Source organism: Leucoraja erinacea, chromosome 14 (genome assembly GCF_028641065.1).
Source record: "Leucoraja erinacea ecotype New England chromosome 14, Leri_hhj_1, whole genome shotgun sequence".
NCBI lineage: Eukaryota > Metazoa > Chordata > Chondrichthyes > Rajiformes > Rajidae > Leucoraja > Leucoraja erinaceus.
In genome coordinates this window covers 38582257-38607424 of record NC_073390.1, presented here as the reverse complement: position 1 = coordinate 38607424, position 25168 = coordinate 38582257, and the positions used below count along the sequence as shown (strand labels likewise).

Here is a 25168-nt window from a genome sequence, read left to right as displayed (position 1 = left end):
TGTTGTTGCCTTGGGTAAAAAAACAGGAAGCAGAGGAAGAAACACTTATCCCATGCACCCTCTTCTGGTCAGTCCAAGAAATTCTGATACAACTTCTCCAAAACAATGTTAAAAATTACAGTAACTAGTACAGCCTTCAACAAAACTTTCAGTTTTCTGTCTGCTTCCTGAAACAAAAATAATTTTATGCACCAATCTGAAATATTTGTAATCTGGTAAATTAGAGCATAAAGTCTCTGAACTCCTCCACCAAAAACCACATAAAAACCCAACAATCAGAATGTCTTAAAACAATTTTGAGCCTCAAATGCATGGTTAGGAAATCTGCCTAAACCTTAAATATGAAACAGAAAATGCAGGATTCGGGGGGGGGGGGGGGGGGGGGGGTAGTGTCAGAGTGTGTGTGTGGGGGGGGGGGGGGGGGGGGGGGGGTGTCAGAGTGTGTGTGAGGGGGGGGGGTGTTTGAATGACAATAAAGGAAATTCAATTCATTTTGCTGAGGCATATTACCAGAGGAAAAAAAAAACACAAAGTGGCGGAGTAACTCAGCCGGTAAGGCAGCATCTGTGGAGAACATGGATAGGTGACGTTTCACAGAGTGCTGGAGTAACTCAGCGGCTCAGGCAGCATCTCTGGAGAACGTGGATAGGTGACATTTCTGTTCAGGGCACTTGGCAACTTAAAACATCACCAACCCATGTTCTCCAGAGATGGTGCCTGATCCGCTGACTCACTCCAGCACTTGGGTCTTCTTTATGTAAACCAGCATCTGCAGCTCCTTGTGTCTGCATATTACTGGGGAGTTGTAAAAAAAAAAAAAAAAAAAAGTGTACTATATTTAATTTCTTTAACATTAAGAACATTGATAAAGATATTACATTTTTGCCATTCTAGGCACGCGAGGAAGAATGTGCATCCTACAGCTTGGTCAATCAGAACCGGATAATGAAGCCTATCTAACATCGATCAATAAACATGAAGGTAGCACCGAGTTTTGTTTTTAATTTTCCAAAAGGAATCACCATTGTATAAATTTAATAACCTGCCTTACATGTCATTCATATTTTGCAAATTTGAAAGGAAAAATGCATTTTACCAAACATTTTAAGGATGTCAATGTAATTTTATTAAAAGGTATAATGTGGGCCACCCGGTGGTTAGGCTACCTGTATTCGAACCCTCGGCAGTCGGGGGTAGGGTCACGTGACTGGGTAATGGCGGGAAGCAGTTGTCACGAGGGTTAGGGGTGTGCCTGGGTATAAGTATGGAGGCCTGGGTCAGCCCTCCCCCATTCGCGTTTGTGTTGATTTCTTTACCTGAACAATAAAGTTCGCTTCGTTTTCACCACTCGTGGCTCGTTTATTCGCCCTCCATAATAACATTCCATTATCTTTAGTTAAAACCTACTATCTAATCAATAATGGAAAGCAAATTAGAAGGTAGGTGTTGGAATATGATACAAAAGCTGGAAGAACGCACCCAGTCAAGCAGCATCTGTAGAAAGGAAAACAGTTAACATCTCAGGCCAATGAAGCCCAAAACATCGCCCGTCTCACAGATGCCTTTTGAAAGGCCAAGTTCTTCCTCTATTTCCATTTTTGCATCTAATTCAGTAAGCGTCGCAATAATTGATTTATTGCTGTGAATTTATCACTGAACAAGTGAAGGTGACCTACATAAGCGCGTTAGACTAGATAAAAACATAAAATACATTCATCAATTGGAGAATGCTGCACTTCTACAGCAGAATGTAATTGCACTGAAAGGTGGTGTATAAAAGCACAGGAGGTTAAATGCTTTCTTTTAAGAGAGCATAACGATCTGACTGCATTGTGCAAGAATGACTAATGCGTGGTCAGAGTAACATTTCTTCACTAATGGGCACAAGCTTGGCTAAAATGACATGATATTTGTCACATATTTTAAATGAATTCACCTTAAAGAATGCTTTTCAATTCGGTTTCATTAAAAGACTAATGTATTAAGTCATATAATGCAAAATCATTCAATATTACATCTATTAATTTGCTCACTAGGATTGATGCAACCGTGAAAGTCGCAGGATCTGGCTCCAACTGCCTCTGCTACTTGCTGCCGCACTGTGCAACAACACTGACCAGGAAATGCTGGTCCTAACCTCAAGGGTCAAGTCAAGAGTGTTTTATTGTCATATGTCCCGTACGGGACAATGAAATTCTTACTTGCTGCAGCACAACAGAATATGTGAGTATGTAAACATTGTATATAACGATGGCTGTGGGGAAGTAGCTGTTCCTGAACCTGGACGTTACAGTCTTCAGGCTCCTGTACCTTCTTCCTGATGGCAGTGGTGAGATAAGTATGTGGCCAGGATGGTGTGGGTCCTTGTTGATTTTGCCTTTTTGAGGCAGCGACTACGATAGATCCCTTCGACTGTGGGGAGGTCAAAGCCGGAGATGGACTGGTCACAACTTTTTGTAGTCTTTTTTGCCCTCTGGACATTCAAGTTGCCGAACCAGGCCACGATGCAACCAGTCAGAATGCTTTCTACCGTGCACCTGTAGAAGTTTAGGAGAATCCTCTTTGACATGCCGAATTTCCAGAATCTTCTCAGGAAGTAGTCGCTGATGTGCCTTCTTTACAATTGCATCGGTGTGCTGGGTCCAGGAAAGATCTTCTGATATATGCACGCCCAGGAATTTAAAGTTATTGACTCTCTCCACCATATAAACAGGATTGTGGGTCCTCATCCTTCCCCTACTAAAGTTCACAATCAGTTTCTTGGTCTTACTGATGTTGAGAGCTAGGTTGTTGTGCTGGCACCATTTGGTCAGTCGGTCGATCTCATTCTCTATTCTGACTCGTCCCCATCTGCGATTCGTCCCAACCACAGTGGTGTCATCGGCGAACATGATGATGGAGTTCGCACTATGACCGGCTACGCAGTCATGAGTATAGAGTGAGTAAAGTAGGGGGCTGAGCACGCAGCCTTGAGGTGCTCCCGTACTAATGGTACTGAAGTGGTTCATCCAATTCGAACAGACTGGTCTGTGGATGAGGAAGTCGAGGATCCAATTGCAGAGGGATGCGCATAGGCCCAGTTCCGTGAGCTTGGTAACCAGCTTTTTTTTTTTTTAATCAAAAATATTTATTCAAATATTAAAATAGTATTTACAATACAATAAAACAAAACACCACCATAATACAAGACAAACAAATATGCTAAGCAACTGCTCAACTATATTGCAATCCTTGTCCAGGATACATTCAACCCCCCTCGGTGCCCAGCGGTCGCAGAACTCCCTCAGGGTGCCCGTAGACAGGGCGTATTCCCTTTCTATCCGCACCCGGGCACGGACGTAACCCCGGAAAAGGGGCAGGCAGCCGGCTCGGGTAGAGCCCTCCACCGTCTGGTGCCTTGACTCGCGGATGGCCAGCTTGGCCAGGCCCAGGAGCAACCCAACCAGGACATCTTCAGCCCTACCCTCTCCCCTACGCACAGGGTGTCCAAAGATGAGGATGGTGGGTGAAAAATGCAGCCAGAAGGCAAGGAGCAGCCCCTTTAGGTATTCAAACAGTGGCTGCAGCCTCACACACTCCATGTACACGTGGTACACAGACTCTTCCAGCCCGCAATTGGTAACCAGCTTGGAAGGGATGATGGTATTAAACGCCAAGCTGTAGTCTATAAACAAGCTGTAGTCTGTAGCCTGACATAGGTTTTTTTATTGTCCAAGTGGTCCAGTGCAGAGTGGAGAGCCAGTGAAATTGCATCTACCGTTGACCTGTTGTGGCGGTATGCGAACTGTAGTTGGTCGAGGTTCTTGTCGAGGTAGGAGTTGATGTGCACCATAACGAACCTTTCAAAGCACTTCATCACCACAGACGTTAGTGCCACTGGTCGATAATCATTGAGGCACGTCACCTTACTCTTCTTGGGCACCGGTATTATTGATGCCCTCTTAAAGCAGGTGGGAACCTCAGACTTCAGAAGTGAGAGGTTGAAAATGTCTGCAAAAACTCCAACCAGTTGGTCCGCACAGGTTTTTAAGAACACGGCCGGGTATACCATCAGGTCCAGGCGCTTTCCGAGGGTTCACCCCCACTGAATGATCTTCTGACGTCGGCCTCCGTGACTATGACTGTAACACCATCAGGACGAATAGGGGCTCGGGAAGGCACATCAGTGTTCCTCCTATCGAACCGTGCGTAGAACGCATTGAGCTCGTCAGGGAGTGATGCTTCGCTGTTGTTTGAGCCGCCTCCTGATTTTGCCTTGTAGGAGGTGATGGCATTCAAGCCCTGCCACAGTTGCCATACATCAGTCTCATCCTCCAGCTTGGAGCAGGTCCCTTTTGGCCTTTTTGATGGCCTTACCAAGGTCTTATCTGGACTTCTTATAGACCTCTGCATCGCCAGTCCTGAATGCCCAGGATCTTCCCTTCAGAAGAATGCGGATCTCATGGTTCATCCAAGGCTTCTGGTTAGGAAACACTTGGAAGGTTTATGAAGTCACACATTTCCTGATGAAGTCGGTAATGACTGTGGCGAATTCATTCAGGTCTGTTGCTGAGTCCTTGAAGATTGCCTAGTCTACAGACTCCAAGCAGTCCTGGAGTTGTTCATCTGTAATAGACTTTATTTGTATTTCTCCGATTCTACAGACCTTGGCTGGGAACCTGGAGCTCACCAAAATTGTTCCCAATTGGGCCCCGCACCTCCTAAGGCCGGCCCTGATTCTGTGGTCGGTACATACGACAATTAAACAGGTCATGTACATGCCAAGCACACAGGGGACCATGTACATGTACATGCTCAGCACACAGGAGGCACATGTAGATGGCAAGCACACAGGGGGCCATGTAGATGCCGAGCACACAGGGGATCATGTACATGTAAATGCCGAGCACACAGGAAGCACATGTACATGCCAAGCACACAGGGGGCCATGTACATGCTCGGCACATAGGAAGCACATGTACATGTATATGCCGAGCACACGGGGGGCCAAATGACCAAAGGATCTGGTGTGGTGGAACTGCCGTGAACGGGGGGCATACAATGGACAATGGCAGGGCTCGCCGAGGCCGCCCCCTCCCTCCCTCGGCATGCGGGAGGGTTTGTGATGAAAGCGCCGTTAGCGGATTTGCAAGCAGTGGCCGCTATCAGGGAGGAGGAGGAGATGGAGCCGCTGTCGCGGCCTCTGCTGCCGCCGTGTGGAACCCGTCATTCGCTCCGACCCTTCTGAAGCAGCTGCACCAAAGATCCTATAGCTGTAGGATCTTTGAGCTGCACCGCTCGGCCCCGCACCTTGCTGTTGGCTGGCGGAGGAGGGAGGCGGTTGCGAGGAAATCACAACGGCCAAGGCAGCGGGGCGATGTTGTCCGAGTAGCACTGACCTTCCTGCCTCCCCATCTCGCCACCCCCTCTCTCTCTCTCTCTCTCTCGTACACCCCCTCCACCCACCCCACCCCTTATCCTGGGACCCCTCCTCTCCATCCTGCACTGATCCCATTTCCCACCTCTATTCAGTCCTCACTGACATCCCCTGTGCTCCCCTCCCCATCTACCCCCCCCCCCCCCCCCCCCCACCCACCCTATTCATCCTGCGCTGATCACCCAATCCACCTCGCATTGATTCTCCTGCCATCCATTCTGCATTCCCCATCTATCCTACACTGGTCCCCCAATTCATACTGTACTTACCCCCCTTCCCATCCATCCTGCACTTCTCCTCCATCCATCCTGTACTGATCCCCATCCACCCTGTACTGTTCCCCATCCATCCTGTACAAATCCACGCATTGATCCCGTACCTCCATTTACCCTGCACCTTCCCCTCATTTATCCTGTAGTGATACCCATTCATCCTGCAGAGACCCTCCGATCCACACTATACTGACCCACCTCCCCCCATTCATCCTGTGCTGATCCCCCCCCCCCCCCTCCATCCTGTACTGATCCTCCCATTCAAGAAGAATGGGGGGAACAGTCTGAAGAAGGGTCTTGACCCGAAACATTGCCTATTTCCTTCGCTCCATAGATGCTGCCTCACCCGCTGAGTTTCTTCAGCACTTTTGTCTACCCCCATCCATCCCGTACTGAACCCCCCATTCAACACCACTGACATCCCCTGTGCTCTCCCCTCACAATTTTACCTACTCCAACCAACACATACGAATTCACCTGCCTCAATCCATCCATTCTGCACCGACTGCCTTCTAACCCCCCCCCCCACCAGACCGATTCCTGGGATGTCAGGACTTTCATATGAAGAAAGACTGGATAGACTCAGCTTGTACTCGCTAGAATTTAGGAGATTGAGAGGGGATCTTATAGAAACTTACAAAATTCTTAAGGGGTTGGACAGGCTAGGTGCAGGAAGATTGTTCCCGATGTTGGGGAAGTCCAGGACAAGGGGTCACAGCTTAAGGATGGAGGGGAAATCCTTTAGGACTGAGATGAGAAAAACATTTTTCACACAGAGAGTGGTGAATCTCTGGAACTCTCTGCCACAGAAGGTAGTTGAGGCCAGTTAATTGGCTATATTTAAGAGGGAGTTAGATGTGGCCCTTGCGGGTAAAGGGATCAGGGGGTATGTAGAGAAGGCAGGTACGGATGATCAGCCATGATCATACTGAATTGGATGACCAGCCATGATCATATTGAATGGCGGTGCAGGCTCGAAGGGCCGAATGGCCTACTCCTGCACCTGTTTTCTATGTTTCTATCTATCCACCCCGCACTGATTCACATACACACCCCTCCCAGACCCTATTGTGCTGGAAATGTTTGTTTTAGTCTATAAAGATGGATGAATTAAATTGTGAACACGGGAAATATTGAAACCGCAGTGTTCGATTGTCACTGCTGCCGTTGACACATTATTACAGAATTCATTTTAACGGCAAATCAATTATCTTAATATGGAGTATCAGTACTGTAGTTATTTAATGAGCACCATTCACAACTATACGTTGGATTTATCCAGGTTTTACTTCCACAGTCGATCATAAACATCACAAATTTGGTCAGGAGATATTTCAGTTGAAATTTTAACGTTAATTCTGAAGTGGGAATGATGGAAAAAGCGTTTATCAATAATTTTATTTAAATCTGGTGCTTACAAACTGGGTATCTTCATTGCTGTTCACAACACGTACATCTAATCTGAATGTCTAGTAATGTGGCGTCTTGACACCTTTAAATATATTACCAAAAGAACACTTGCTGCAGTTATGCCCTTTGGCCATCTCTTGTCAGTTAGTGTAATGTTTAACCTGTCAGATGGGTATAGTCGGTTTTAACAGCTATTATCATAAAATGCCTATAGAAACTTCCTTGCAACCTGTATATTTTGTTGTGGATAAATTATGTGGGAAGCGAGAGTGTTTCTGTACCAATAGCAATAACGACCCATGTTGTGGCCATGTTATGGTAATTTTCGGTCCTTCACAGAAAACATGCTTGCATCAATCTGTAGTGTGCATGGTTAAGCATATATGTTACGATGGCCCAGGATTCATTGACACAGGTTGATCTTACGCTGAATAAACCAACCACATTTTAGTTTGGAAGTGGAAAGAACTAATAGAGATTGCAATAATTGCAATGTATAAAAAGAGTTGAGATACTGTATTGTAATTTTGCTGCATGTCATTGTGGGATATATCATGTCTTGATTGGTGAATATGTTTAGTTTGTGACTTTATTTGAAGCAGAAATAATATGCGAATGCTTCATTGAGTATAATTCCGACTGGTAACTACTCACTTCGTCCGAGCACATTATCGCATGCGTCATGCAAACCGTCTGAAATGACCACCTAAGCTGCCATTTGGCAACCTAAAAAGCTGCCAAGGTTGCCCAGCTGGCAACAGGGAAAAAAAGTTTAGCGAGAGCCCTGGTATGGGAACCCGGCGTAACAGGAACCCGGCGTGACGGAAGCGTGGCACAGCAGTAGAGTTGCTGAGGAGGGACACAGGGGGGGACAGCGGGGGGGCTGTGAGGGGACAGTGGTGGGGAGGGGAGGCAGCAGAGGGGGGGGGGGGGGGGGGGGGGGGGAGGGGTTGTAGAACTGAGGCAAGGAGATCTCTGCCTTGAAAACCTCTGAAAAAAGCCCATCTTATTTACAAGGTTTTCTTAATGTTTGAGAAATGCCTTTCATAGAAACATAGAAAATAGGTCCAGGAGTGGGCCATTCGGCCCTTTGAGCCAGCACCGCCATTCAATATGATCATGGCTGTTCATCTAAAATCAGTACCCCGTTCCTGCTTTTTCCCCCATATCCCTTGATTCCTTTAGCCCTGGGAACTAAATCTAACTCTCTCTTGAAATCATCCAGCAAGTTGGCCACCACTGCCTACTGTGGCAGCGAATTCCAGATTCTCAACTCTCTGGGTGAAGAAGTTTTTCCTCATCTCAGTCCTAAATGGCCTACTCCTTATTCTTAAACTGTGACCTCTGGTTCTGGACTCCCAACATCGCGAACATCTTCCCGCATCTAGCCTGTCCAATCCCTTAAGAATTTCATGTGTTTCTATAACATCCCCTCTCATCCTAAATTCCAGTGAATACAAGCCCAGTTGACCCCTTCTTTCATCATATGTCAGTCCCGCCATCCCGGGAATTAACCTGGTGAACCTACGCTGCACTCCCTCAATAGCAATAATGTCCTTTCTCAAATTAGGAGACCAAAATTGCACACAATACTCAGCCTTTAGATCTGGCAGTGATGAATTGTACAGCACTGCCAGATCTAAACTAAAGAGAGCCATTAAAGAGGCAAAGACAGCCTATGGAAGAAGGTTAGAGGGGTATTTTAACGAGAGGGACCCTTGGCGTGTCTGGCAGGGCATTCAGCAACTCACAAACTACAAGGGCAAGGGGGGGCCGATCATCTGCAGCAGTAACAACTCGCTAGCTGAGGAGCTCAACCATTTTTTCGCCCGTTTTGAGCTGAATGAGGCGGAGCCTGCACCTGCAGCCACACCCAGCACTGCCGACCTGGCACTCACTGTGAGTACGGAGGACGTCAGAAGAACACTCTGCAGGGTCAACCCCAGGAAGGCTGCTGGCCCAGATGGCATCCCAGGGAGAGTATTGCGGGACTGTGCAGACCAGTTAGCGGAGGTTTTCAGCGACATCTTCAACCTCTCTCTGTCAACGTGCACTGTCCCTAAATGCTTTAAGACTGCTACCATCGTGCCTGTACCCAAAACAACAGCCATTACCAGCTTGAATGACTATAGACCTGTTGCTCTCACTTCAACGGTGATGAAGTGTTTTGAACGGCTGGTCCTGGCCCACATTAAGTCCTCACTCCCATCCACCCTGGATCAGCATCAGTTTGCATATAGAGCTAATAGGTCAACGGAGGATGCCATCAACATAGCTCTACATTCTGCACTGACACATCTGGAGCGTCCTGGCTCATATGTGAGGATGTTATTTGTAGATTTTAGTTCTGCATTTAATACAATCATCCCCAGCAGAATGGTGGACAAACTGTCTGATCTGGGTGTTAATGCAAACACATGCGGATGGATTAAGGACTTTTTAACAGATCGCCCACAGACTGTCAGGATGGGGTCCAATTACTCCCCAGTCCTGACGCTCAGCACAGGAGCGCCACAAGGTTGTGTGCTGAGTCCCATCTTGTATACAATATACACTTATGACTGTATACCAACACACAGTACAAACAGGATCATCAAGTTTGCGGACGACACGACTGTGGTGGGACTGATAAACAACAACGACGAGTCTGCCTACAGGGATGAAGTCCAAAAACTGACTGTCTGGTGTACCAAAAACAACCTGGTACTCAACCCATCAAAGACAAAAGAACTGGTCGTTGACTTCAGGAGGAAGAGGAGAGAGGAACCTGCTCCCTTATACATCAAAGGAGACATGGTGGAGAGAGTCACTGGCTTTAAGTTCCTGGGAATAAACATCTCCCAGGACCTCAAATGGCAAATGAACACCGTCACTCTCGTGAAGAAGTCACATCAGCGGCTGTATTTCCTGAGGTCTCTGCGGAGAGCAAACGTCTCACAGCCGCTGCTGTTGTCCTTCTACCGATGCGCCGTGGAAAGTATCCTCTCCTATGGAATCCTGGTGTGGTTTGCTAGCTGTACTGTGGCTGAGAGGAGGGCGCTGCAGGGAATTATAAAAACTGCGCAGAGCATTACAAACGCCCAACTGCCCTCCTTGGATGACATATATAGGGCCCGATGCTTGCGCCGGGCCACAAATATCAAGCAGGACACATCCCACCCTGCCAACCACCTTTTTACTCTGCTACCCTCTGGGAGGCGATTCAGGACTCTGAAGGCTCGCACCGGTAGACTAAAAAATAGTTTCTACCCATGTGCGATAAAAGAGCTAAATTCCAACAGAGAACACTGGGTAAGCAAAATGTAATTCCAAGAAATGCCGCCAAATTCTTTTAAATTATTTTAAAATACCTATTTATTATTTTATTAATAAGTGTACATATGTGTTAATGGTTGTCGTGTTTGTATATTCTTTTTAACCGGAGGAGATGTAATGGAATTTCATTGGACAGTATTGTGCAATGACAATAAACGTATTCATGCATTCATTCATTCATTCAGGTGTAGTCTCACCAGCACCCTGTACAACTGCAGTAGGACCTACTTGCTCCTAAACTCATATCCTCATGCAATGAAGGCCAACATGCCATTAGCTTTCTTCACTACCTGCTGTACCTGCATGCTTACTTTCAGTGACTGATGTACAAGCAAATCCAGGTCTCATTGTACCTCCCCTTCTCCTAATCTGACACCATTCAAATAATAATCTGCCTTCCTGTTCTTGCCACCAAAGCGGATATCCTCACATTTATCCACATTAAACTGCATCTGCCATACATCTGCCCACTCGCCCAACCTATCCAAATCACTCTGCAGCCTCATAGCATCCTTATTGCAGCCCACAATGCCACCCAGCTTTGTGTCATCTGCAAACTTGGAGAGGTAACATTTAATTCCCTCGTCTAAATCGTTAATATATATTGTAAATAATTGGGGTTCCCGCACCGAACCTTGTGGCACCCCACTAGTCACTGTCTGCCATTCTGAAAAGGACCTGTTAATTCCTGCACTTTGCTTCCTGTCTGCCAACCAGTTCTCTATCCATGTCAATACCCGACCCCCAATACCATGTGCTCTAATTTTGCACACTAATCTCTTGTGTGGGACCTTGTCAAAGGCTTTCTGTAAGTCCAGATACACCATATCCACTGGCTCTCCCTTATCCATTCTACTTGTTACATCTTCAAAAAATTCCAGAAGATTAGTCACGCATGATTTCCCCTTCATAAACCCATGCTGACTTTGACCTATCCCATCACTGCTTTCCAAATGCGCTGCTATAACATCTTTAATAACCAACTCCAGATCTTCCCAACTACCAATGTAAGGCAAACTGGTCTATAATTCCCAGTTTTCTATCTCCCTCCTTTCTTAAAAAGTGGAGTTATTGGCTATCCTCCAGTCCACAGGAAGTGATCCAGAGTCGAGAGAACATTGGAAAATGATCGCCAATGCATCCACGATTTCTAAGACCACCTCCTTGAGTTCTCTGGGATGCAGACTATCAGGCCCTGGGGACCCATCTGCCTTCAGTCCCAACAGTTTACCTAACACCTGACTAATGTGGATTCCCTTCAGATCCCCCCTCCCACTAGATCTTTGCACTTTGCATCCTGAACTGCTTATTAATAAAGTAAATTATTGTAGCAGGCAGTTAATAAAAATAACTTCATCTGAAGAGTAAAATTTCAATGAAAACCATTTAGTGGTTACAAAACAGCATTACTTTGTGATCAGAGCGCAGAAGCCATCCTTGACCTGTGCTTCACAGAAGTTTAATTACAACTCATTGATTAGTACTGCTTGCATTGCAGTTTCTGATTACAATAACATCACCAATAACACAAAGTGTTTGTGAACATGTTACGTTATCTGTAACACAAGTATTTATCAATTGGCAATTTGTATTCATGACACATTTCTTTACTCTTTTGTTGAGAAATATTTTTGTTTTAAAATGTAATGTGAGATTGTTGCTGAGGGATAATTTCAACTAAACTCCGAGGGAATTAACACAGTGAAAATGAAATAGTAATTCACATGCCTGACGTAATTTATATATCACTGAAAGCAGCATTGCATTGAAAAGTGCAACTAATGCAACTTCTAAATGCAGAGAAGCAGAACTGAAATGAGCACATGATCAACAAGTTCCTTTTGTAATCATACAAAAAGCAGAAGTGATCAGATGGAGTTGTCCAGTTGACAAGATGGGACACAAGGAAGATACTCACCTGTCACATGTACAGCTGATCATGAGAGATAAAATATTGTAAACGATGTATGTAAAAATTACAGCTGTTATAGTGCCTCTGGGAATGGAATAGCTGGGGTTCTTTAAATCACCTGGTAACGATAGAAAGGCAAGGATTCGTGATTTTAGTTAACTTTTTGCACCCTAAACTTCATTGAATCTTGCAAGATGCATCAACAAAATGATTTTTACAACCAATATAATTTGAACTAAACTGTATTAAACAATATAATTTATCAACAGACGTGACAATTTGTTGATTACAGTGTTAATACCAATAAACACACACTGGTCGTTAATCTACGTCATAAATCTCACTGATATCATAATGCAAGCATCAGTGTTCCCGATGTTGGGGGGAGTCCAGAACCAGGGGCCACGGTTTAAGAATAAGGGGTAAGCCATTTAGAATGGAGACGAGGAAACACTTTTTCTCACAGAGAGTTGTGAGTGTGTGGAATTCTCTGCCTCAGAGGGCGGTGGTGGCCGGTTCTCTGGATACTTTCAAGAGAGAGCTAGATAGGGCTCTTAAAGATAGCAGAGTCAGGGGATATGGGGAGAAGGCTGGAACGGGGTACTGATTGGGGATGATCAGCCATGATCACATTGAATGGCGGTGCTGGCTCGAAGGGCCGAATGGCCTACTCCTGCACCTATTATCTATAGTGCAAGCAGCAGTAACAAGCATGTGCATATTATCTCGTAACAGAAATCAAAGGCAATGATTGGATTACTATTAACTTTATGGATGCGGTTTATCCATCAGATATTTGCTGTTGAGTTTACCTGACATATTGGATCCAGCCATAATACCAGTGCACCCATTGAACATGACGGCAAAAACAGCAGCAAAACCCATCATCACGCCAGTCGTGTAGTCGGCAACATACTTAGCTGCAAAGAGAAACAAACAAACACAAAGCTAGTCAGTTTTTTAAAATGATGATATAGTGTGAAAATAAACTATTTAAAGCAATGAGGGGGTCGTACTGAATAGTGAAAGACCTGGATAGAGTGGATGTGGAGAGGATGTTTCCATTAGTGGGAGAGTCTAGGACCAGAGGTCTCAGCCTCAGAATAAAAGGACATTCATTTAGGAAGATGAGGAGGAACATCTTTGGTCAGAAGGTGGTGAATGTGGAATTCATTGCCTCGGAAGGCTGTGGAGGCCAAGTCAATAGATATTTTTAAGGCAGAGCTAGTTAAGACTCTTCATTAATAAGGGTGTCAGGGGTCATGGGGAGAAGACAGGAGAATGGGGTTAGGAGGGAAAGATAGATCAGCCATGATTGAATGGCGGAGTAGACTTGATGGGCCAAATAGCCTAATTCTGCTCCAATCACATGAACATGAATTGGAGTTTGGGGTATGTGGAACAAGAATCGTCTGTCTTGGCATTCTATCTCCTGCAATCTTTCCCCACAGAGTAAGATTTCCTTGTGACATTGACCCAACTGCATGGAAGTGGTGTAATGACTGAGCAAGAACAAAAACATCAGAGTAACAGCAAATGTTAATGAGCTTGTACCCCCAACTTTCCTGAATGAGAATTAATTATCTTCATTAAAATGTTTCTGTAGCAATGGATTATTAACTGCTCAATTTAAAAATTAATATCAATAAATAGATTCAATGCAATGCAAGTAGTAATTAATGTTTGTTTATCAAATATCCTCTCAACGTTGTGTAGGAAAGAACTGCAGATGCTGGTTTACACCGAAGATAGGCACAAAATGCTGGAGTAATTCATTGGAACAGGCAGCATCTCTGGAGAGAAGGAATGGGTGACGTTTCGGGTCATAATGATAGGAGTAGAATTAGGCCACTCGGCCCACCAAGTCAACTCCGCCATTCAATCATGCCTGATCTATCTCTCCCTCCTAATCCCATTCTCCTGCCTGCTCCACTAACTCTCAGTTATCTCAGTCTGAAGAAGTGTCTCGACCTGAAACTTCACCTATTCCTTCTATCCAGAGATCCTCTCAACATTGTCTTGTAGATATTTTATGAATGTACATTGTGGGTAATTGTCGGATCGACTTACATGGAAGATTGCTCTTTAGGGTTGACAGGTTAAATCCAGTAAATAGGCCCTCTCGAAATTCCGTATTATTCCCTGATGTCACTGTAATATTAATAGATTTTGGTGATACTACAAAAAAGCTGATAAATATTGTGCTGATGACCACAATAACGATGATAAAAATTATGAAGGTGGCTTTGGCGTAGATGTCAGCTCCAACCAAGCAGACAAGGAGGCAGATGATGAGAATCACGGTGCCATAGAGAATTTCATACCAGTAGGAGTGTGGGAGGACTTGAATGCCACTGCTCGTGGTTTGCCCTGCAAAGAACAGTGCTTCAATTAGCAAACAGCTTTCCACCAAAACAAACATATTTTAAGTATGAAATGTACAACTGCAACAATCTTCCATTTTGTTAAATATTTTATTTCTATTTCACTGTCATTCTCAATGTCAGGTCCATGATAAAGTATTTCTCTCTCTTGTTATTATTGATCACTTGCTATGATTGAGTGCGACTCATCTTGTAGGCCTTTTGTTTTTGTACAGGAAAAAAAGTTGTCCTCAAGACATTAAATAAGACTAAGACATGGGAGCAGAATTAGAAATTCCACCTCATCTCTATTCTAAAGGGACATCCTTTTATTCTGAGGCTGTGGCCTCTGCTCCTAGACTCTCCCACGACTGGAAACATCCTCGCCACATCCGTTCTATCTAGGCCTTTCATGATTCAGTAGGTTTCAATGAGATCCTCCCATCATCATTCTAAACTTCAGCAAGGACAGACTCAGAGCCTTTAAACGCTCTTATATTAACCCAATCATCCCCAGGATCATTCTCATAAACCTCTTCTAGACCCTCTCCAATGCCAGTACATCCTTCTTCAGATATGGGGCCCAAAACTGCTCACAATATTCCAAATCTGGCCTGACCAGCACCTTTTAAAACCTTAGAATTAGAGCCATCAATTCCATCATTAATATATAATGTGAAAAGTAGCGGGCCCCAACACTGACCCCTGCGGAACACCACTAATCACCAGCAGCCAACCAGAAAAGGCCCTCTTTATTCCCACGCTTTGCCTTTTGCCAGTTTTGTGGGGACAATCGCCACAAAGAACCAAGCTCTCATGATATACCAACCAACCAATCAATCAATCAGTTTTATTCATCACATACACATATAAGTGCAGTGAAATTAATTTGCCAGCAGCGGTACAATCAAAGAAAAAGAACACACAATAGACAATAAGATTTAGCACAGACATCCACCACAGCATTTTTCACTGTGGTGGAAGGGACAAAGTATAGTCAGTACTCCTCCATTTTCCCCCATGGTCGGGGTCATAACCTCCACAGTCGCCACTACGGACTGCCGGATGTACAATGGACCTGATCAAACTGTCGTGTTGTTTTGTGAACACATTAAATGTACATTCCATTTACACCAGTTCACCTACCCTTGCTCTTCTTCAGTTTGCTTTTTCTGCCAAATGAAGTGAATAACCATCCCCAAAAATGAATATAACATTTGCAAACATGTAAAATTGCAGAATTCCTCTAATCACTTTACCTGGCGGCAAACCAAAAGTGTCAACTATGGATTCAACAAGACCCAGGACATAGAGAGCACTCCCGCACACATTTGCAAAGAAGAACATGACTCCAAGGCTGCCTCCAAACTCCGGTCCCAGGGCTCGACTGATCATATCTGCCAACAAGCATCCGTGAAGGAAAACATTTAAATCATTTTAAAACAAAGTCATTATTTGCAATCTACAGTTTGCATTTATATTGAAAAAAGGTTGGTTGGATAATGTTGGATGTGGTCACCTCCCTGCCCCTGCAGAACCCCGTGCCACCGGGCCCACCTGCCCCCATCTACACCTGGGGAACACAGACCCTCCACCCTGGGGAACATGACCTGGTCCTGGGAAATACAGACGTACCTGTGCCTGGAGGGGGGAAAGCAGAGCCCGCCTGCTCATGGGGGGGGGGGGGGGGGGGGGGGGAGAGACACAGCAGCTCCCACCCTGGGGAATGCAGATCCTGCCCCTGGGTGGGGACGACACAGCCCCCTCCCCCGCACCCCTTCCTCCCGAGGAACTAGCTGGATTTTTTTTTAGTGACAGCGGGATTTAACTGTGGACAATCCCTTGGAATCAAGCTTAAAGTTGGTGCTTGACCATACATTCAGGTGGTCCGAGAAGACATTTCCTCTGTTGAGGCACAATTTCAAAATTGCAGCCAGTCCATCCAGGAGGGGGAAAAAAAACATTTTTCACACAAAAGAGAGAAAAAATAAATAATTCTCTTCCACAATGTTTATGACATACAAGAGATAAGCGCACATTTATGATAAGCGCACATTTAAAGGAAAGTCCCATTCTATTGAAATACTATACTAAGTAGGGGTCCCATGTTCACGCGGGAGGGCTGGTCCCCCGACGCAATATTCCACCTCTCCACCAATTCCAATAATGGTGGTCAGTGGGGGGGCTTTCTGGAGCGCTGGTATGGGTTCTTGGGGTGGCAGCTCAGTCCCTCAAGCCTGATCTGCTGCCAGCTCACTCACAGCTGGTGGGCTGGCAGTTGACTCATGACTATTCCTTGAAATTCCATTTCAAGCCAGGTGCAAGGCCACCAAATTCAAATCCATGTTCCTACAATTTCAAGCAGGGTTCAAGGCCACCAAATTCAAGAGCAGTTTCTTACCACTATGAGCAGGGTGCAAGGCCACCGATTCAAGTGCAGTTTCCAACCACTTCGAGCAGGGTGCAAGGCCACCAAATTCAGTGCAGTTTTATTCCACTTCAAGCAGGGTCCAAGGCCACCAAATTCAAATGCAGCTTCATACCATTTCATGCAGGGTGAAACCACCATAAAACCACACCAAACTCACTTCAGTAGACATTCAGTGTGTTCAGTTGATTCACAGCTCAGACAGAGTCATGACCTCTCCCTCCCTCATCATGCAGAGACTGAGCCACACCCACACTTCCGGGTTTTATAACCCCTCCCACCGGAAAAGGTGTGGCTTTCAGGGCGTGATTGACAGGAGAGAGATTCTCATCATTTTTTAAACACTAATAACACTTTTATTTTTCATTGATGGGAAGAATTCTCTGCACCTGCTCAGCGGAGGGGGGACTGAGTAAGATGGCCAAAAATCACAGCCGTAAGTGTAGCGTTTTATCTAAAATCAATATACAGTGCAAACAGGAAGTAAGTGCATTTGCAGTAGTGCTTTTTAACTTCAAGCCAAAGCACCCAAGCCACCGTTTGCAGTAAGTAGTGCCTTTCAACTTCAAGCCAAAGCTCCCAAGCCACCATTTGCAGTGAGTAGTGCCTTTTGAACTTTAAATCAAAGCTCCCAAGCCACCATTTGCAGTAAATAGTGCATTTTAACTTCAAGCCAAAGCACCCAAGCCACCATTTGCAGTAAGTAGTGCCTTTCAACCTCATGCCACCATTTGCAGTAAGTAGTGCCTTTCAACCTCAAGCCAAAGCACCCAATCCACCATTTGCAATAAGTAATGCCTTTTTACTTCAAACAAACCATATTTTCATTTTCAAACTACATTAAAGGTACTCACAGTTGTGTAGACATTTGTTCAGTGTCATTCAGAGCTCAGAGACGTGACCCAAGGCTTCATCCATCTTGCAGAGAGTGAGTGAGGCACACCACTTCCTGGTTTTATAGTCCCTCCCCCTCCCTCCAGCAGGTGCAGCAGAGAGAATGGTGATTTTTTTAAACTTCAAGCCAAAGCTCCCAAGCCACCATTTGCAGTAAGTCGTGCCTTTTGAACTTTAAACCAAAGCTAAGCCACCATTTGCAGTAAATAGTGCATTTCAACTTCAAGCCAAAGCACCCAAGCCACCATTTGCAGTAAGTAGTGCCTTTCAACTTCATGCCACCATTTGCAATTAGTGCCTTTCAACTTCAAGCCAAAGCATCCAAACAACCATTTGCAGGCAGTGCCTTTTTACTTCAAACAAACCATATTTTCATTTTCAAACCACATTAAGGGTACTCAGTTGTGTAGACATTTGTTCAGTGTTATTCAGAGCTCAGAGAGACGTGACCCTTGGCTTCATCCATCTTGCAGAGAGTGAGTGAGGCACACCACTTCCTGGTTTTATAGTCCCTCCCCCTCCCTCCAGCAGGGGCAGCAGAGAGAATGGTGAATTTTTTAAAAACATTAATATCTCTCTGATTTGTCATCGATGGGAAAAATCCTCCGCACCCGTAAGGCGGAGAGGGGCTCTGGGCGAGGTGGCCAAAAATGACGGCCGTAGGTGGTGGCGTTTTGTCGGAAATCGCAGCACAATAGGCCAAATGCGGTCAAGATCAGAGATTTAGTAATATAGATTTACACCAATCCCAGTGGGGTGGGAGATTGCAACCTTCCCGTGGTCCGCCCTGTTTCGATGAATGCAATCAACCTCGTGTGCACACTCAAATAAGATCAAATAGAACAAGTCGTCCTACAACTTTAGGCTGTGCACGCCATTCGCAAGACAGTTGGGGGCGCTGCAAGACGGCGGGGCACTGCAAGCTGGCAGCCCTGTCAGCAGCGTGTCTGTTTTTTTCTACGTTTTTTGTTTTTTTAGAATGTTTTAATGTATGTTTTTAATGTTTCTTTGTGTGTCTTGTGTGGGGGGTGGTGTGGGGGGGGAAACCGCTTCGGTCGCCTCCTCCACGGAGTGGCGACTTTGTCCATGTCGCCTCCCCCGTGGCCTAACATCGAAGATCGGTGCAGCCTTTCCCGGAGACGCGCTGGGGCTTCAGCCGCGGACGCAGCGTGGACTCTTGGCGTGGAGCGGGGCGAGCCCTCAACGGTGTTCGCCGGAGGGGAGCGCTCCGTTTCGCTAGCCCGCGGCAGCCTGAAGCCGCGATCTGCAGAGCTCCAGCTAGCGCGGCGTCCGCAGCGTGGGATCCCTCGTTGGGGACCCGGAAGAAGAAGCCACCACCGCCGGCCCGCGGCCTATTTCTACCGCGGGCACAGCGGCGACTTACTATCGGGAGCGGGGTCCCTCGCCGGGGGCCCCCTGGAGGGGAGTTTCGACCGCCAGCCCAGCAGTCTGTGGTGCTTCTGGTTGCAGCGCGGCGGGAACTTTAAATCTTCGACCGCCGGCCTGCGGCCATCACCAACCTGAAGCGGGGTCTCTGGTGGGGGAGGCACCGTTTCAGGACTTACCTGGACTTTCACTCATCTGGATGCCTGCAGCAGTGGCTGCAGAGGGTTGAAGTCCCCACCACGGGGGAAAATGGAGGAGGACTGACCAAATTTTGTGTCTTCCACCACAGTGATGAATGCTGTGGTGGATGTTTGTGTTAAAATTTGTATTGTGTTTTTGTGTGTTCTTTTTCATTGTACCGCTGCTGGCAAATTCATTTCACAAGTGACGAATAAAACTGATTGTATTGTAAGAGAAGAAGACCCAGTAGCAATCTCCTCTCTCTTTGGCAAATTTTCTACCAATTCTAAAAGTTTCTGTTTCTCCAGGTGCACAGAGAGGTCGTAGTGATGAGACAGAGTAGATGTGAAACAACTGGAAAATAAAAAGATTCAACAATTCATTAGTCTCACTAAATAAGTGCTAACACAAGCAACAGAAAAAGTCACTGGTATAAATTTAATAGTTGCTGGTAAACATTAATCAATTCTGAAATAATTATTACATTTGATTTCTCTATTTTAAATGTTGACACAACTGAACCTCCTAAATGTAGATGAAAATATAATTTTGTTAAATTATTAAACATCAGTTTTCAAAGTTAATTTACAAATATCACACCAAAAGATACAGTAGGCTCCACCAGCGTCCAGAGCACCATTTGTGGAGATGGCGCACACAGACAGCACCGTCATGCTGATGATCAAATATGCCACGATGAACATAAGGATCGTTTGGTACAGTCCTGCTTGACCAACAACGAAACCTTCAATGAGAAAGTTGAGTTATTAAACAAGAAAATACATGTACTATTAAGATGAACATCCTGATTATATGGCATAGACAAGGTAGACAGTCAGAACCCTTTCCCCTAGGTGGAAATGTCCAACACTGGAGGGCATAACTATAAGGCCAGAGGGGGAAAGTTTAATGGAGACTACACCAAGTGGGACCCATTGGGTCCCTGTCACATGGGAGGCCTGGACCCCAACACAGCCCGTTCCCCCAACGCAATATTCCACCACTCAACCATAGCCCCCAACTGCGCAGGGGCGGCTCATTTCCCCTTATGCCCCAGCACCAGGGAGAGGGACAGGGACGGAGGCGGAGAGAGACGGAGAGGCTCTGGTAAGACCACATCTGGAGCATTGCGTACAGTTTTGGTCTCCTAATTTGAGGAAGGACATCCTTGTGATTGAGGCAGTGCAGCGTAGGTTCACGAGATTGATCCCTGGGATGGCGGGACTGTCATATGAGGAAAGATTGAAAAGACTAGGCTTGTATTCACTGGAATTTAGAAGGATGAGGGGGAGTCTTATAGAAACATATAAAATCATAAAAGGAATGGACAAGCTAGATGCAGGAAAAATGTTCCCAATGGTGGGCCAGTCCAGAACCAGGGGCCACAGTCTTAGAATAAAGGGGAGGCCATTTAAGACTGAAGTGAGAAAAAACTTTTCCACCCAGAGAGTTGTGAATTTGTGGAATTCCCTGCCACAGAGGGCAGTGGAGGCCAAATCACTGGATGGATTTAAGAGAGAGTTACATAGAGCTCTAGAGGCTAGTGGAATCAAGGGATATGGGGAGAAAGCAGGCACGGGTTATTGATTGGGGACAATTAGCCATGATCGCAATGAATGGCGGTGCTGGCTCGAAGGGCCGAATGGCCTCCTCCTGCATCTATTTTCTATGTTTCTATATTTCTAAGTTAGATGAGCGACTGTTGACAAATTACCAAAAACATTTGATTTGGGAAGTTTATTGAAAGGGGAAATTCTGGCTGGTTAAAGGGAAGGGAAGTCCCTGGTCACAAATGTTTCAATGAGTGAGTGACATTCTCTCACTCACCATGTGGATCCTTGACTTAATGCTAAAACACAAGTAGACCATCACCAGGTGGGTCTCCAGCTTTGTGGAATGCTCCAAGGGCAGACAACCTGTCTAAACTTGATGATGCAATGGCCCCATGACATTACCTTGAAATGTCTGCTCATGTTGTGTTGGAATTCAAACCACAACTTCACCTCTCAACAAGGAAGTGCTGCCAGTCAAAGCAGAATCTTAAAATAACTTGCTTACCTGTCATAAGGCCAATGACTAAATATCTGCACAATTCTTTCCCCTCCCCCTCAAATTCATACACAAAACTGGGATCTCTGGAGGGAGAAAGTGGGTGACGTTTATGCTGAGTTACTCCAGCATTTTGTGTCTGCCTTCAGTGTAAACCAGCATTTGCAACTTTCTACTCAAAATTGTGTCCTTGAACAAATCATAAAGTAGACGTGGGCCACTAATTGCATCTGTGCTAAGGCAATATTTCCTCTGCATTTATTCGCACCCGCCCGACATTTAGAAAATAGGGAACTCTGGGACAAAAAGCATAATTCTAAATTCTGACATCTCTGTATCCAGAGAATATCGGATTGGATGCAGCATTCAAAAATGACGTTGTGTCTGTTATGGTTGACAATTACTCAAAAGACACACATTCAGCATATTCCCCAGACTGCAAGATTGAAATAAATCGCTGCATGGACAATAACGCTCAAGGACTGACATCATTATGGGGGAAAGGACATTCATTGTTCACCGCCTGCAAACTAACATTTCCTTTCCATCACTGCAAGCAAGTTTAAGGAAATTGTTCTTTTTGTTGTTTACATGGGGTAGTTGTAAGCATAATAGTCCAGGGACACACTGTTTAATAAACTATTATTTTGGTTGGTGAATTACTGTAAGAGCTCAGATAAATTGTATAGTAACATTGATTTACTAGGTAATCTAGGAGTGAAGTAACGTGAACTCGCAGATTGCTGAAGAACATAGAGTGGCGAGGACAAGGGAGGGACTGGCGCTGTGAACAAGACCAGTGACATTTTAAATGAATAACCGGGAGCAACGTGGACAGGACCGTGACGGAATATTAAAACAACTGCCAACGGTTCGGTAATTATTTATATTTAAGGCGTACAGTTTTTAAAGGTAAACTTTTACCCGAAAAGAGAGAGTATTTGAGTTAGTATTAAAATCCCGGAAGAAGAACAAGAATTGAAACTGACAGGGTCTCGTGCAGCAGCCGGGCGACGTCGCCTAACGGGAACCCCCAGCAGACGGGTCGGGGGAAGGTCCCGGCCCTTGGAGGGGTTTGGTCACCGGGAGGCGGGTTCCCGGGCCGGGGGGCGGCGAGGGGGCGGCGGGATTGGGGGTTCCCGGGACGGGCTCACTCACCGATGCGCAGGAAGAGCACCACACTGAACATGGAGAGCAGGGTGGGCACCACGACGCCGAGGAAGGTGGAGAGTTTGGGGGGCGAGGCCGAGCTCCGGCCGCTACCGGCCGGTCCAGGCGCCGCGAACAGCCGGTAGTTGAGCAACGGCGACCGCTCGGCCATGGTGGCGTCCTGCAGACTAGCCCGATCCCCGCCGTGTCATGTGACCTGTCATGTGACCCTCACCCCAGCCCCGCCCCATCCGGTGTCGCCCCCAGCGGTCACTCCCCGCACTCGCATCCGCCCCGTCCCGGCCTTTCACACCGGCGCCCGGCCGCCAACCAACACCGGCAGTTTGATGCGTTTAACCGGAGTTACAGGGAACTGCGGAATACGGAGCAAAACACAGACTCTAGTGCGGTAGGAACTCAGCGGGTCAGCCGGCGTCTGTGGAGGAACAGACAACAGAGCAGAGCAGGAGAAGGCAGGCCCGCACGAAGCTTTTCAAAAAGGGGGTGGCTTGACAGGATTACAAAAATGTTAATGTGAAATAATGTACACCCTGCGTGAAGTCCCTCGATGCCGGGGTCCAGGGCCCTTATGCGGGTCCTGGAAGTTCTGGGGTTTAGATGCTCTCTGCTGCATTCTGAGCCTTATTTTGGAGCAATTTTGCAGCAAATTTATGACCAATATTTCAGAAATTAACAGGAATCTGAGAGGTGGTGGGTGTATGGAACGAACTGTCAGAGGAGGTCGTTAAGGCTGGGACTGTCCTAATGTTTAAGAGACATTTGGACACGTACATGGATACGACAGGTTTAGATGGATATGGGACAAACGCGTGTGAGTGGGATTAGTGTAGATGGGACATGTTGGTCAGTGTGGGCAAGTTGGGCTGAAGGGCGCGTTTCCACACCACACTATGACTAAAAAGTTAAGAAGAAAAATGCATGTCGATAAGTTGAGCAGATTTGAAAGAGGAGTGAAATGTAAAGGCAGAGAGAGGTTTATGGGTGGAAAGGAACATAGGAAAGGAGGGGGGAGGGTGGGCTTGGGCAGATGGGTGAAGGGAAAATAGACACAAAAGTGCTGGAGTAACTCGGTGGGTCAGGCAGCATCTCTGGAGAATATGGATAGGTGGCGTTTCACAGAGTGCTGGAGTAACTCAGTGGTCAGGCAGCATCTCTGGAGAAAAGGTATAGATTATATTTCGGGTCAAGACCCTGTTCCCGATGCTGGGGAGGTCCAGGACAAGGGGTCACAGTTTAAGGATAAGTGGGAAATCTTTTAGGACCGAGATGAGAAAAACATTTTTCACACAGAGAGTGGTGAATCTGTGGAATTCTCTGCCACAGAAGGTAGTTGAGGCCAGTTCATTGGCTATATTTAAGAGGGAGTTAGATGTGGCCCTTGTGGCTAAAGGGAGCAGGGGGTATGGAGAGAAGGCAGGTACGGGATACTGAGTTGGATGATCAGCCATGATCATATTGAATGGTGGTGCAGGCTCGAAGGGCCGAATGGCCTACTCCTGCACTTATTTTCTATGTTTCTATGTCTATCCAAACAGAATCCTTCAGTTTGTGTGACCTCACTTTGGCGATGGAGGAGACCCAGAACAGAAAGGTAATTGTGGGAATGAAGAGTTAAAAATGACAGCAGCTGGGAGCTCAAGCAAGCCGTGGCAGAGAGCACAAGCGTATGGCGAAACCTGGCTATTGCAATAATGCTTTGAGGTAAATTCTGCTTCATATCCACTTTGGTTTTCTCGGGGTGAGTAATACTAGCTACGTCTTTTCAGGTTCTCTTGCTATAGCTCTGCACAAGACACTTTGTTCCATGTCGACGCAACTACTCTTATGGTTTGATGTTAGATGTCACACAAGAGGGAAACAGGTCATTTGGCCCAACACATCCATGCTGACAAAGGTTTGGCTATCTTTGGCCCATATACTTCTGAACCTTTCATATCCATGTATCTGTGTCTTTTAAATGCCTTAATATTATCTTCCCTAACAACTTCTTCTGGTATCTCGTTCCATATATTCACCACTCTCTGAGTGGAAAAAGTTGCCCTTCTGGTTCATAATAAAACATCATCATCAAGGATCCACACCATCCTGGCCACACACTCATCTCCTTGCTACCTTTAGGTAGAAGATACAGGAGCCTGAAGACTGCAACGACCAGGTTCAGGAATAGCTCTTCCCCACAGCCATCAGGCTATTAAACTCGGCTCGGACAAAACTCTGAACATTAATAGCCCATTATCTGTTTATTTACAATTTATCAGTTTATTTTTTCATGTGTGTATATATTTATATAATGGTATATGGACAAACTGATCTGTTCTGTATTCATGCCTACTATGTTCTGTTGTGCTGAAGCAAAGCAAGAATTTCATTGTC

The 25168-nt window shown here is 45.9% G+C and overlaps 1 protein-coding gene across 1 annotated transcript in view; it reads right to left on the bottom strand.

Moving 5' to 3' along the window:
- The window catches only part of zgc:153039 (uncharacterized protein LOC767698 homolog), a 103503-nt gene extending 80498 nt beyond the window's left edge, over positions 1–23005 (bottom strand). Inside the window, exons 1-6 of the mRNA XM_055646202.1 lie at positions 22784–23005; positions 20187–20321; positions 15948–16085; positions 14396–14695; positions 13138–13245; positions 12332–12443 (exon numbers count right to left, since the gene is read on the bottom strand). Coding sequence (XP_055502177.1) covers positions 12332–12443; positions 13138–13245; positions 14396–14695; positions 15948–16085; positions 20187–20321; positions 22784–22946 — 956 coding nt within the window. The 5' untranslated portion in view covers positions 22947–23005. The remainder of the gene's footprint in view (positions 1–12331; positions 12444–13137; positions 13246–14395; positions 14696–15947; positions 16086–20186; positions 20322–22783) is intronic.
- Between the last annotated feature and the right edge of the window lie 2163 nt (positions 23006–25168).